A 13,839-nucleotide genomic window follows, 5' to 3' on the forward strand; every position below is an offset into this window, starting at 1 on the left:
ACCGCAGGAAGCACATACAAATATGACTCAAATACAAGCATATAGTCTCGCATAATAAAATATTAACTGTGCAATTTAATATTAAAATGTGCATGATGGAGATGATGTAAAGTGCATGATATGACTGCATATGAAATGCAGTGACACAAATACTGTTGCCTCAAATGTGGTGAAACATATTTATGTGTACAGTCATACAAAGATGAGCTCAGTCTTGCTGTGCACAGTGATGATGGAGCGTCTGCTGCTGATGTTCGTCCTCACACACGCTTCAGGTACGACACACTCGATCGTGCTGTTTTCTCAGTGCATTGAGTCAATTTTGGTAACATGTCAGTGTTAAAGTCAGTACTGGTTTAGTGTGTTGCATGTGTGTTTGTGCAATAGTAACTCAAATATTGAGCATAATTGTCCTGTAATGTAGCTGTTGCCAAAATGAAATGCAAATACATTTTTTAAATCACCATTAACTTTGCCAAGAGCTAGCAGTTGTAATATTTTCACGGTCACGTTTCCACATCTCTTTTTATCTAGACGACTGAGTTTTCAGCTAAAACTGAGCTAATGCATCATAACTAAGAGGTCAAGAATGAGATGTTTTATGGGTATTTCATCATGATTCATCAGCACATATACTCTGTGTAATGGTGTGTGCAGCCTGACAGACCACAGACATGAATTTCTTTGGAAACATTTAAGCAATAACAGTCTGTCTCTGTTTGTTTGTCTCTTGAGTCGGTTCTGTTCTGTGAATTGGGCAAATGCGTTCACATAGCGGTCTGAATCAGAGTTTAATTCATTCACGGTGAGGTGAATCAATTGGAGTGGTTTCTTAGTAAAACAGCATCAGAGTGTTTTTAACAGAACAAACAGCACAGGATCTATAATCAACTGAATTATCAGGTCAGGTTTCAGAGGAAATTCTGCGGGAGCCTTTGATAATGCAGAAATTAATCTCAAAATGAAATGCTTATTGATGCTTATGTTTCATGCAGATTAATTTCTCTGAAATGTGTAAACACTGGGTCTCTGTAACACTGTATAACTGTCATTGTGTTTGAGTTTCCATTCGTTTGTGATGTTTTTAAAGTAATAGTTTGTCCATAAATGGAAATTTGCTGACAATTTAACTCCTTTAATCTGAGATTAGATTGAGTTTGTTTCTTTATCAGGTTTGTATAAATGTAGCATTGTATCAGTGTCTCATGGATGTGAATGGGTGCCGTCAGAATGAGAGTCTGATAAAAATATCACAATAATCCACAGCACTCCAGTCCATCAGTGAACATCTGGAGAAGACAAAAGATGAAACACATCCAGCATTAAGATGATTTTAACTCAAACACATAGAGTCTATAATCCATAATAACACTTCCTCCAGTGAAAAAGTGTATCACCTGTTGTCTCTCACATCAACATCCACCCAATTGAATGCTTTAATAAGATCTTCAGTAAAACAATTGTACTGCTGTTTTTAATATATATATATATATTTATTTTACAGGAACTCAATATATCAATACAGTCAGTAAAATATGTGTTCAGAAACAACAAACGATCACAGTCCCGTGTTTATATGATCAGAAATATGCTAATCACCCCAAATACATGAGTCGTGGAGGTGTTTGGCTCTTCAGTGGTTGCGTGACACACAGCAGGATGTCTGTTGAGGATGATCCAGCAGTAAAAGTGTTTACGGCGACACTGAGAGAAGCTGAAGTGAGTGACTCCGGCTGGTACTGGTGTGCTGTGAGCGTGTCTGGATCTGATCCTCACACATATCTCTACCTGCAGGTTACTGAAGGTATCACTGTTTCTGCGCAGCATAATTAACCAAAGCATATATTCCAGACCATGTAAATGACTCTGCTCTCTTCTCTCTCATGTGTAGCAGAAGCAGGGCTCCGTGTCTCCAGTCAGACTGTGTCAGGTTATGAGGGAGGTAACGTCACGATCCTCTGTCACGGCGCTTCACACTGGTGTACGATCAGAGGATCTTGTGCGGGGAGAGATGGACGATCTCTAGAGAGGACTGCGCTGCGTGATGATGACGGTTCTGTTCTGAGAGTGACTCTGAGGCAGCTGCAGACACAGGACAGTGGATGGTATTTCTGCTCTAATGAGGATTCACAGATGCCTGTTCATCTTACTGTGATGGAGGCCCAAGATATTACACAGTGTACAACTAACCCCTCTTATAGCAGCACACCACCCAGTGCAGACAGGTAAGAGATCGTGCTGGTTTAATCACAGCACTCGTTAGAGGTGGACTGACCTCTGATCAAGCTTTCATTCGTTCTCATTGCAAGCCTTGACTTCAGACAGTTCCTGTGGCTGCTGCTGCTGGGAGCGATGCTGCTGATTACAGTCTGTGCAGCTGTGATGCTGATCAGAGCAAGGAACACCAGAAGTGAGTGATTTCATCATTTGATTAATAAGGCAATGACAGAGTATGTGCAGTATTACATGTGTGTGTATCCGCAGAACAATCCGCATCTGCAGAAAGCTCAAATCTACACGAAGGCATGGACAAACAACAGCTGCCCAAAGTAGGTCACTTTCACAAAACTGCCAGCTTTTATTCACTATTCATCACTAGTGTGAGTATTAATATTATAAACTGTATTTTTATAGGAAACTGGGAAAAACAGCGAAGCTGCGTCTGAAAATCTCTATGAAACCATGACTGGAATTAAACAAAACACTCAGGTACTTTTTATTGCATTTATAGAATTCACAAAACTGTAAACAATTTTTGTTATTATTAATTTAAATATGTATTTTTATAGGGAAATAGGAAAAACAATGAGATTGCATGTGAAGATCTCTATGTAACCATGACTGGAATTAAACAAAACAATCAGGTACTCTTAGTTTTTCATTTATAGGGATTTTATGTCAGTATAATGTCAGTCTAACTGTATTTTTGTTTTGTTTTGTTTTGTCTTGTCTTGTTTTGTTGTGTTCTTGTGGTAGCTGACTGCAGATAATAAAAACATATATGCATCTATGGTCAGAAAAGTGAAAAAGTGAACTCGATAAACAGGCTTATGGTTTTTATAATGTTTGTTTGTGATAATCAGAGTTTTACCAGATGTGTGTAACTCATGTATAGCATTAGTTTTATTCAATTTGACTCTGTGATTAGAAAAATAACTAATACGAAGGATCTTTTTTTAAACCCTAATATAATGTTGTAGGTCATTTTAACCCCTGACACTCTTTTTTTTTTCTTCTTCTCGAGTTGTGGGAACTACTGGTTAACCTCGGATGTTTTTCTTGAAGTTGTGTAATTGTTTCTCATTTAGGGATGTGAACATGCCCACAAAGGTTCAACATCCGAGCTGTGTGTACAGAGTTTATATATTATGATATAAATCATGTAAAAAATAATAATAATTCCTTAGGTGTGCCCACACCTGACAAATAAAGCTAATTCTGATTCTGATGTTAATTTCATTCCATTTTTTAGTAGTCTTCAGTCAGAACCTTTTCCACTATAAATAACCTTTTGTGGAACAGAAATATTCTGTGGATGTTAAAGTTTCTCCATGGACCCTTCGATGCCAGTAAAGAACATTTATTTTTAAGAGTGTGGTGTTGCTAGTGCCCTGCTCCATTATTTCAGCTTCAGGAAAACACACACACACACACACACACACACACAGACACACACACACACACACACACACACACACACACACACACACAGACACACAGACACACAGACACACACACACATAGACACACAGACACACACACACACACACACACACACACACACACACACACACACACACACACACACACACACAGACACACAGACACACACACACAGACACACAGACACACACACACACAGACACACACACACACACATAGACACACACAGACACACACACAGACACACACACACACACAGACACACACACACACACACACACAGACACACACACACACAGACACACAGACACACACACACAGACACACAGACACACACACACATAGACACACACAGACACACACACAGACACACAGACACACACACAGACACACAGACACACACACACATAGACACACACAGACACACACACACACACACACACACACACACACACACACAGACACACACACACACACACACACAGACACACAGACACACACACAGACACACAGACACACACACACATAGACACACACAGACACACACACACACACACACACACACAGACACACACACACACACACACACACACAAAAGCATTTTTAAATTTTTTTTATAATAGTCATATTTTGTGAAAACAAAAGTTGTTAAATACAGTGTTAAAAATATACTTTTTTTGTAATATCTGAAAAGTCGTGTTAAAGGTTTACTGTTATACTTAATTTTTTTTTTTTTTGTATCAAATCCAATGACAGATCTGGAAAATAATGATTGTACCTGGAACTTAAACATGAAATGTATTGTGTTCTGCATACAAAAAAAGATAGCATGTAAACAGTCTCGTACAAAAAGTGACAGAAGTTTATTTTTAGGCGAAGCGTGTCTTTGAAGTGTAACCCAGTCTGTGTGTCTCAAGCTCTGAGGCTCTGCTTTCATCAAGTGGAAAACTGTGGGTGGAAACATAGTGCTTATTTCTTGTCTATTTATTATTATTATTATTACAGTTTTTTTCGATTGCTAAACGTCAGTGAGCACAACTGGAGCTACATGTGCAAAACTCTAACTACAGTCTGCACTAGCAACAGTCACCTGAGCTAAACAGTTCACATCACCTGCAAAACTCAATCAAAGCAACACAACTCTTAACACATGACTCAAAACACTACACACAACTCTCACTGAGATAACACACACTCAGTCAGAACACACCGAGAGGAGAAACACTAGCATCAAACACCAATACAGAAAATACTCACTTTTCATCTTTACAGTTTGAACAATTTCAGTGACTTCATATAAAAGTCAGATTTTCTTCAAAAAAAAGAGTGACATTCTTTCACATGATTTATTTACATTTTTAGAACATAACAATTCTTTGCTTCAATAGTCTGTAGCAATTAACAGAATTACAGTAATGAGGAAAAAAGGTAGAAACTAAAAGAACATACTGTAATTCGAACAAATAATTTTCTGGGCTAATCCTGAAATTGCAGTCAGCAGTGTTTGAAAGGCACAAGGCTGAAATCTCTTCTGTTTTGAATGTGTGCTTCACAGTTTTGACAGCAGTGTGTTAGCATTTGAACAAAGTGCTGTAAATCCACAGTGTTGTGCAGGTTGCGGTTAAAGTCGTGGGATAAGTGTGTAGAGTTTGGAAAACGGTGTTCAAGCAATGAAAAACGAACTAGAGTTTGTTCACATGAACTGCTGCTGTGCAGACTGTAGTTAAAGTTTTGCACATGTGACTCCAGTTGTGCTCACTGTCGTTTAGCAATCGAAAAAAAAAAACTGTATTATTATTATTATTTTTTTGTAATTCCTGGAAAGACTTTATAGACAAAAAGGCGGTCGTTTTTTCTCTGTCAGTGTTAATGCTGTTTTCATTATTGCTTTAGAGATAAGCTGTCGCACTGGTTTCACCTAGCTTAAATCTGTTATAAATAAATAAGCAGTTTTGTCACACTATCCACAAAAACTCTTGCAAAATGATGGTGTTTTGTGCGGAGGGTGAGTCAGACCAGAGCAACAGAAAAACAGGAACTGGAGAAGAGAAAATAACAGTGTTCCCACCAAACATCTTCACAATGACACAGCCATGTATCTGAACTGTCTTCTCTTCATCTTCAGCTTCATCAGACTCTCAGGTGAGAACCACCTCACAAGCATCCGTAACGTAACGTTTATTTACAGATACACTTGCTTTACTGTCCTGTCAAATGTGAATAATTTTCTTATATGAATAATCTCAAGATTTTCATGTTTATGCAAATATGCAAGACTACTGAATTTATAAAGTCAACAATATTTTGATTTGGCATAAGGAGTGAACAGTAGGGTACAAAAGTCAGAGACTATATTGAAAATATGGGATTTAAAAAAAAAAGCGTTTTAGGATTTTTTTAAAGGTTACATTTAAAATGTTTGACTGTATTTAGATCAAACTGTTATTTTAATGTTTATATTCATATATGAATATTATATTTTTTAATTAAATATGAAGTTAAATATGTTAAAATGGCATAAAACACCACAGATTTCGGATTAATCAATTCATTATTTTAATATACAATATTTCTTTTTTGAAGGAGCGCAGGACATCACTACAGTCAGCCAGATATCTGCTCGGAGAGGACAGTCTGTCATAATTCCTTGTTTATATAATCAGAAATATGCATTTTCATACAAATACTTGAGCGCTGGAGACTATTGGCTATTGAGTGTCCAGACATATCATTACAAAATCTCAGATGACACGAAAGGTCACATCTTCACCGTCCACATGGATGATGTCCAGGAGCCTGGCTATTACTGGTGTGCCATTCGTATTCCTTTAGCTTTTAATATATATGCAGGGTTTTTTTTTTTTTTTTTTTTTTTTTTTTTATACCTTTATTTAACCAGGAGGTCCCATTGAGATTCAGAATCTCTTTTACAAGAGAGACCTGGCCAAGGTAGCAGCCAAAGCACACAAAATGCATACATAAACACCAAATTACATTTTCACGTACAAAGAAGAAGTACAAAATGTTAAAAATAAAAATATAAAAACACAATGAGACTCTCAAGAAAAACCACTTTTTTTTTGTTGGACGTCACACCAGGTGAGAGCATCTTACAGTTATCTGAACCTCTCTGATGTCAAACTGAACTTGTACAAACTCCTAAAAGTTAGGGTAAATTACAGAAAAGTTATTATTCTTAAAGGAATAGTTCAACCAAAAATGAAAATTTGCTTACGTTAAGGCCATTCTAGATCCAGATGAGTTTGTTTCTTCATCAGATTTGGAGAAATGTAGCATTGCATCGGTGTCTCACCAATGGATGCTCTGCAGTGAATGGGTGCCTTCAGAATGAGAGTTCAAACAGCTGAGCACATTTTCAGCAAATTTAAATTTTCGGGTGAACTGTTCTTTTAACACACTGCTAAATGAGTGGCAACTGATGTTCCCTTTCAGTTGGTCACTCTCGACGTCAGGTCGGTGACCGACGAATTGGGATATCGCTTCAATAGACCAGTCTACTTAGAGTGTAAACTAAACGAGCCAATGCACATTGACATGCAATTATTGCATCCAGCTGCAGCTGAGTATAATAAGGCAGAAGGTGCAATGCATAGCAGCTTTTTCGCTTCAGAGCCGAGCGTAGTATCGTTCTGCTCAACTGGGTCTGCTGTGAACTACGAGTTCAGCATGCTCTCGGAAACTTTGTGTGTTGGCGAGATGGCGCTTCAGCGGTGGTCATTCCCGAGTCGTTCCCTACCCCCTGTTGTGTTGCAAGCAGCCAATTCCCCCTCAGCACTAAAAGAGCATTTCCTAAAAAGCAAATCTCCAAAACTATCTCGGAGCTGCGAACCAGGCTCTGCTACCTTCAGGGGGGCGGAGTCCCATTGCTGCTGCCGCGATCTGGGGCTCGTTCTGGCGGGTGACAGACGAGAACCACTTCCAGCAGTAGCGTGGGTAGTTTGAGAATTACAGTAGTGGCAAACCATGCAGGAAACCAACCCTCTGGGGACCATCCCTCCAGTGGGACTCCCCCCGACCAGATGTCAATCTCATCATCGGAGAAAGAGCTGTCCCGATGAAGATTCAGCCATGCAGCAGCCCTCCTGGATGGTGGCAAACCCTGAATCAGATCCGGCGATGACCGCTATGCTTTCCCGGGCCGCAGAAAGAGTAGCGCTCGAGTGGAAATCTCCACCGCATCCCGAGCCCTTGAGGCAGGAAGATTGGTTTCTCGTGGTGGTTTGCACTGGTTCTCAGCGCCCCACCCCATTGCTTTTCTGTACGGAAGAAACGCTATGGCGTTACTGCAGGTGCACCACTCCAAGGCATTGAAGGACCTGCACGAGGGTGGTCACGATCCAAAAGATCTGAAAGAACTCTGAACCACCACTGACCTCACTTCTCTGGGTCATGCAATGTCCACTCCTGTGGTCCAGGAACTCCACCTCTGCCTGAGTCTGGTTTAAATGAGGGACGCCAAAAAAGATCCGTTCCTTAACGCCCTGTGTCCCAGACCAGACCCAGACTGAGGCAGTCCAAAATTCTGCCTGGCTGGCAGCTTCTGCCTCCACCCGTCCGCCAGCCTCACCGCCCCAGCCTGCTCGTCACTGAGGGTGGCCCCCTGCGTCTGCCCCCGCGCCACATCTGCAGCAGCCTCCAGCAAGTGGCACCATACAGCTGGGCGTAAGCAGGCCTCCCAACCTGTCCTGGTCCCTGTCAAACCTAGTGGTGAGTGAAAACATATTTACTCCTCCAGTCGATACGAGGACAGGGTTTTACGGCACTTACTTCATTGAACCCAAGAAAGGCGTGGGTTACGGCCGATCTTAGATTTGCCAGTTATGAACTGGGCCCTTCCTCAGCTACCGTTCAAGATGTTGATGCAGAAACGCATCTTCGGATGCATCCATCCCTGAGATTTGTTGCAGCGATCCACCTGAAGGACGCTTACTTTCATGTATCGATTCTTCCGCGCCACAGACCTTTTCTGTGGTTTGCGTTCGAAGGACGGGCATATCAGTGCAAGGTCCTGCCCTTCTGGCTGTCCCTGTCTCCCCGTGTCTTCACGAAAGTCTCAGTGGCGGCTCTTGTTCCCCTTAGGAGAGCAGGGTGTTTGCATTCTCAACTATCTAAATAAATGGCAGATACTAGCACAATCTCAGGATTAGTTGTGCTAGCACAGGGACCTGGTGCTCTGGCATCTCAGCCTGTTGGGCCTTCGGAACAACTGGGAAAATAGCAAACTCTCGCCGTCGCAGAGGATCTCTTTTCTTGGTATGGTCAGTTGTATTTGGTCAAACAGACAGTGTGCCTTACAGAGGAACTTAAGTGGTCAGTGCTAGCCTGCTTGAGTACGTTCAAGGGCAGGACAGCAGTCCCATTGAAACTTTTTCAGAGGCTCCTGGGACTTATGGTGGCCGTAGCGCCACTTACACCGCTCGGCCTATTACATATGAGACCACTCCAGCACTGGCTTTATGGCCGAGTCCAGAGGTACAAGTTACACTGGCCTGTCACCAAACCCTCACCCCGTGGTCAGATTTTACATTCCTCCAGCCAGGGGTGCCCCTACAACAGATCTCCAGGCATGCTGGGGTTTACACGGATGCCTCCACCACTGGCTGGGGGGCCACGTACAATGGGCATTCAGTCTCAGGGGTTTGGACTGGCCCGCAGCTGCATTGGCAGATCAATTGCCTAGAGTTTTTAGCAGTATTCCTTGCTCTGTACCTCCTCAAAGGTCGCTTAAGAGGCAAGCATATGCTGGTTCGAATGGACAACACACACGACAAGGTGGTCTGCGCTCCCATCGCTTGTCACAACTCGCCTGCCACCTCCTCCTTTGGAGTCGGAAGGTTCTGAGGTCACTTCGTGCTGTTCACATTACGGGGCTGCTCAACCATACAGCTGATGAGCTGTCTCGAGCAATGCTCCCGGGAGAATGGCAACTCCATCCCCTGCAATCCAGCTGATGGTTGATGGTGATGGTTCAGAGACGCTCAGGTAAACCTGTTTGCTTCTCCAGAGACCTCTCACTGTTAGTTGTTCTACCATCCTACGCAAATATGTGTTTCCCCCAGTGAGTCTTCTCACACAGACACTGTGCAAAGTCCGGGAGGACGAGAAGCAAGTCTTGCTAATGGCGCCATATTGGCCCACTCAGACATGGTTCCCTGAACTAGTGCTCCTCATGACAGCCCCTCCTTGGCCGATTCCTCTGAGGAAGGATCTACTGACTCAGAGATCGGGCACCATTTACCACCCGCATCCAGACCTTTGGAACTTCAGCAAGAGCACGTCTACGAGACATGCTTCCACCTTGAAGTGGAACCTGTTTGTCGAGTGGTGTTATTCTTGTTGAGAAGACCCCTGAAGATGCCTGACTGCGGTCGTGCTTTCTTTTCTGCAGCAAGGTCTGGAGCGAAGGCTGTCTCCCTCCACCCTCAAAGTCCAGGTTGCCACTATTGCTGCGTACCATGACCCTGTGAATGGGAAGTCTTTAGGTAAGCATGACTTTGTCATCAGGTTAAACCCTTCCCAGCTCCCCTCTATACTCTCCTTGGACCTGACTCTAGTGCTTAAATCACTACAGCAGGGCCCATTTGAGCCTTTGAATTCAGTTGAGCTAAAGTTTTTTTCATTGAAAACTCTGCTCCTGCTTGCACTGGTCTGAATCAAAAGGGTAGAGAACCTGCATGCATTTTCAGTTGATGATTCATGCCTAGAATTTGGGCCGGCTGACTCCCAGGTAATCCTGAGGCCCTGGCCTGGCTACGTGCCCATGGTTCCCACTACACCCTTCAAAGACCAAGCACTCCAAGCACTGCCCCTGGAGGAGGCAGGCCTAGCTCTGGCTTTGCTCTGTCCCGTCCGAGCATTGAGATGCTACATAGACTGGACACAAAGCTTCAGGACGTCAGACCAGCTTTTTGTCTGTTACGGAGCCTGGCAGAAGGGGAAAGCTGTCTCTCTAAGCAGAGGATGGCCCACTGGACTGTGGATGCCATAACCCTGGCTTATCAGGCACAGGGTGTGCCCTGCCCATTCAGGTTGCGAGCTCACTCAACTAGAAGTGTTGCATCCTCCTGGGCGCTGGCTGGTGGCACCTCACTGACATATATTTGTAGAGCTGCGGGTTTTGCGACCCCTAACACATTCGCTAGGTTCCATAGCCTTCGTGTAGAGCTGGTATCCTCCGGTGTTCGCACCTCAAACGGGTAGTGGCACTGAGAGGCCCCGTTTAGTGTTGGCTTGCTAAAACTGCTCCAGAGTGTCTGTACTATAGACCTTATTGAGATCATCCATCACCCTAGGCAGCTGGATATCGTGGAACTTCTGGTGCCAGGCATTCATGTTGAATATGTGAGAACCGTGGAAGGCTGGGTTCCATATTGAGACCTAAGCGGTAGTCGTATGTGTATAGTCCATGGTATAGCCTTAGAGCCTGTGTTTCCCTGGCAGACTTCTGCCTTCCCAAGAGGGTTTTAATCACCTCAGCTTTCTCCATATACACCTAAACGGATGCTATATATATATTTGCTTCCAAAATCTCCTTCAGGAAAGATGGGGCTTCCGCAGCATCCATGTTCCAAGCGGAACGGCTACGTTTTCCCGGTGTTATCCAATCTCACCCAGGGTAGTGCTTTGACAATGGTGAGTGGAACTGCTTGTTCCTAGCCCCGGCCTACACCTAATAGGTGTGCAGGCGGCTCGCACAGGGCACTGCAAGGGGCAGCACCCATGGCGCTTTGGTAGGGATCCCAATTTCGTCGAGAGTGACTGACTGAAAGTGGAAGTCTCTGTTACGTATGGTAACCCTTGTTCCCTGAAGGAACGGAGACGTCCTGTCGCCACGGTTGCTGTGCCAACACTAAGCCGCCGGGTCACCAGCTTGGATCCTCAGTGAAAACCTGGTATGCATTGCACCTGCTGCCTTATTATACTCATGCTGTGATCAGCTGCAACTGGATGCAATAATTGTATGCCAATGTGCATTGGCTCGTTTAGTTTACACTCAAAGTAGATTGGTCTATCGAAGCTATCCCAATTCGTCGGTCACTGGCGTGAAATCTCCGTTCCCTCATTCAGGGAACGAAGGTTACCATACATAACAGAGACATTTTCTATGTTATTTCTAGACTCTCCAAGACTTTATGTGAACTCTCAGATTGTGACTGGATCTGAGAATGGCAGCGTTACCATCACCTGCTACCATCAGGGTGCACAATATGGTGTAAAATGGTGTAAGTTTGGAGATCAGTGCATTACAGGAGCATCTGGGACGTTAGCTGGAGCCTCAGTTAAGATCAGACATGGTCTGAGAAACACGACTGTAAGCATGAGCCTGCTGAAGAAGGAGAACACGGGATGGTACTGGTGCTCGACAGAAGATCTGCAGATGCCTGTTCAAATCACTGTCCATCAGAAGGAGAGCAGTAAGACTCCAACTACAACAGAGTCTGGTCAGTTCTCACCTAGCACTCGCAAAAGGTGACAATACTTTAATACAACGACTCACTGAGTCATGCTGGTCCAAACTCATGAGCCTGTCTTTCTTCAGGGCAAAACTATTCAGCTATTTGACCTAAAATACTTACTTAAATTCCCACTGAGATGGCAAGTTAATATTTCAATAATTTAACAACACATTTTCATGTTTATGGTTCTCTGAAGTCAGGTAATGATTGCATGACATGCAGAAAAACAAATCTTTTTTTAGTAAGTGTTTTATCTATTTATTTACATTTTATTATTTATTTATTTTTTATCTTTCTTATTTATTTTTGATATTATTGATAATGTCCAAGCCGCTTTTTTCCATATAATGAAGGCATATAGTGGCCAGATGGTGTCAAAATAAGTCTTCTGAGCTCATATAAAGACTTCAGTGTGAGGAAAAGGTCAATATTTACAAGTTATGTGGGCTGCTTTTATGGTTCCTTTTTGGATACTATTTTGATTAAATGCATTTGTTTTAAGGAAAAGAGCAGCTTGAACATTTGTCAGAGTATCTGCTTTCATGTTCTTCAGAAGAAATAAGGTCATACAGGTTTGGAACGACATAAGAGAGTAAATGATGACAGATTACAATGATCACGTTTGTGTGGAATATTTTTTTAAACCATTTATATCCAATTGAGAATTTGCAGCTTTTTTTGCCTTCTAAAACTATAACTTTGACATGATGCTGAGTTTGAAGTGGGTAGGCAGTTATTCAGAAGATAAAATCGTTTCACTATTCTGTTGTATTTTAGGACAGCTATTTTCTTTCTGCTGCCTGTGATTTTGGAAATTCTCCTGCTCATATTCATTTACTTGGCACTGAAACTGGCTAGGTTTTGCAAAAGAAGTAAGTAATTTACTTGCATCTTTAGTTTTGTGGAAATATGTGAAGTCCCTGTGTTCTATACACAGTATGATGATGGTTTTTATGCACCTGTACTTTTAGGATTCTTCCAGTCTGTGAATGAAGCAGAGGGAGGTCATTATGTGACGATGCACAGGGAACAGTCATCGCGTGTGAGTTCAGCATTACTGTAATAGATCAGGGATCAACCTGTACTCTGTTACATTCAGAGAAACAACAGACTGGACACATTCATAGAAAACTCTTTTTCTGTTCTCAATGGCAGTCAAATGGCTGTTCTGCTGCTGAAGGAGTGTATGAAAATATGGCTGAACTCAAAACAATCAGTGAGGTGTGCATATCAAGGATTTCCCTTTATCTTCTGCCTTTCATACTATAGTAAAACACTGCTGAAGACCACTGAAATACATGTGTGTGTGTGTGTGTGTGTGTGTGTGTGTGTGTGTGTGTGTGTGTGTGTGTGTGTGTGTGTGTGTGTGTGTGTGTGTGTGTGTGACAGATACCTGCTTCCAGTCATAAATCCACCGGCCTGGCTGTGGTCAAAAAAAGTGATTTATCAAATGCTGTAAATACTTACAGTATATTTCCTCTATATTTATTTAGATCGTATGTAGTTTTTGTATTGCTGAGACAATAACATGCTTTAAAATAGCACAAATTTATTGCGGATCTACAGTATGTTATAATAATTTGTGTTTTTTTTTCTCCCCTAGTCTCAGCAAGAACCAGATTATGTGAACATTATGAAGACGTGACTGTGAGTCTGGATCAACTGTTTAATATCAGTTTCTTTATAATCTTCCAATTGT

General features: G+C 42.4%; 2 protein-coding genes across 2 annotated transcripts; both read left to right on the forward strand.

The window, feature by feature from the left end:
* Window positions 1-1,527: 1,527 nt before the first annotated feature.
* On the forward strand, window positions 1,528-3,033 carry LOC132124514 (uncharacterized). Its single transcript, XM_059535573.1, has 7 exons — window positions 1,528-1,804; window positions 1,892-2,225; window positions 2,322-2,410; window positions 2,485-2,549; window positions 2,635-2,709; window positions 2,790-2,864; window positions 2,977-3,033. The coding sequence occupies exons 1-7, from the start codon at window positions 1,609-1,611 to the stop codon at window positions 3,031-3,033; spliced, it is 891 nt and encodes a 296-aa protein (XP_059391556.1). The 5' UTR covers window positions 1,528-1,608.
* An 8,755-nt stretch (window positions 3,034-11,788) lies between these two features.
* Window positions 11,789-13,424, forward strand: LOC132123958 (uncharacterized). Its single transcript, XM_059534650.1, has 4 exons — window positions 11,789-12,153; window positions 12,918-13,012; window positions 13,112-13,182; window positions 13,296-13,424. Exons 1-4 carry the CDS (start codon window positions 11,789-11,791, stop codon window positions 13,407-13,409), a joined length of 645 nt encoding a protein of 214 aa, XP_059390633.1. The 3' UTR covers window positions 13,410-13,424.
* Window positions 13,425-13,839: the final 415 nt, after the last annotated feature.

This window comes from Carassius carassius, chromosome 42, assembly GCF_963082965.1.
Source record: "Carassius carassius chromosome 42, fCarCar2.1, whole genome shotgun sequence".
Lineage (NCBI taxonomy): Eukaryota > Metazoa > Chordata > Actinopteri > Cypriniformes > Cyprinidae > Carassius > Carassius carassius.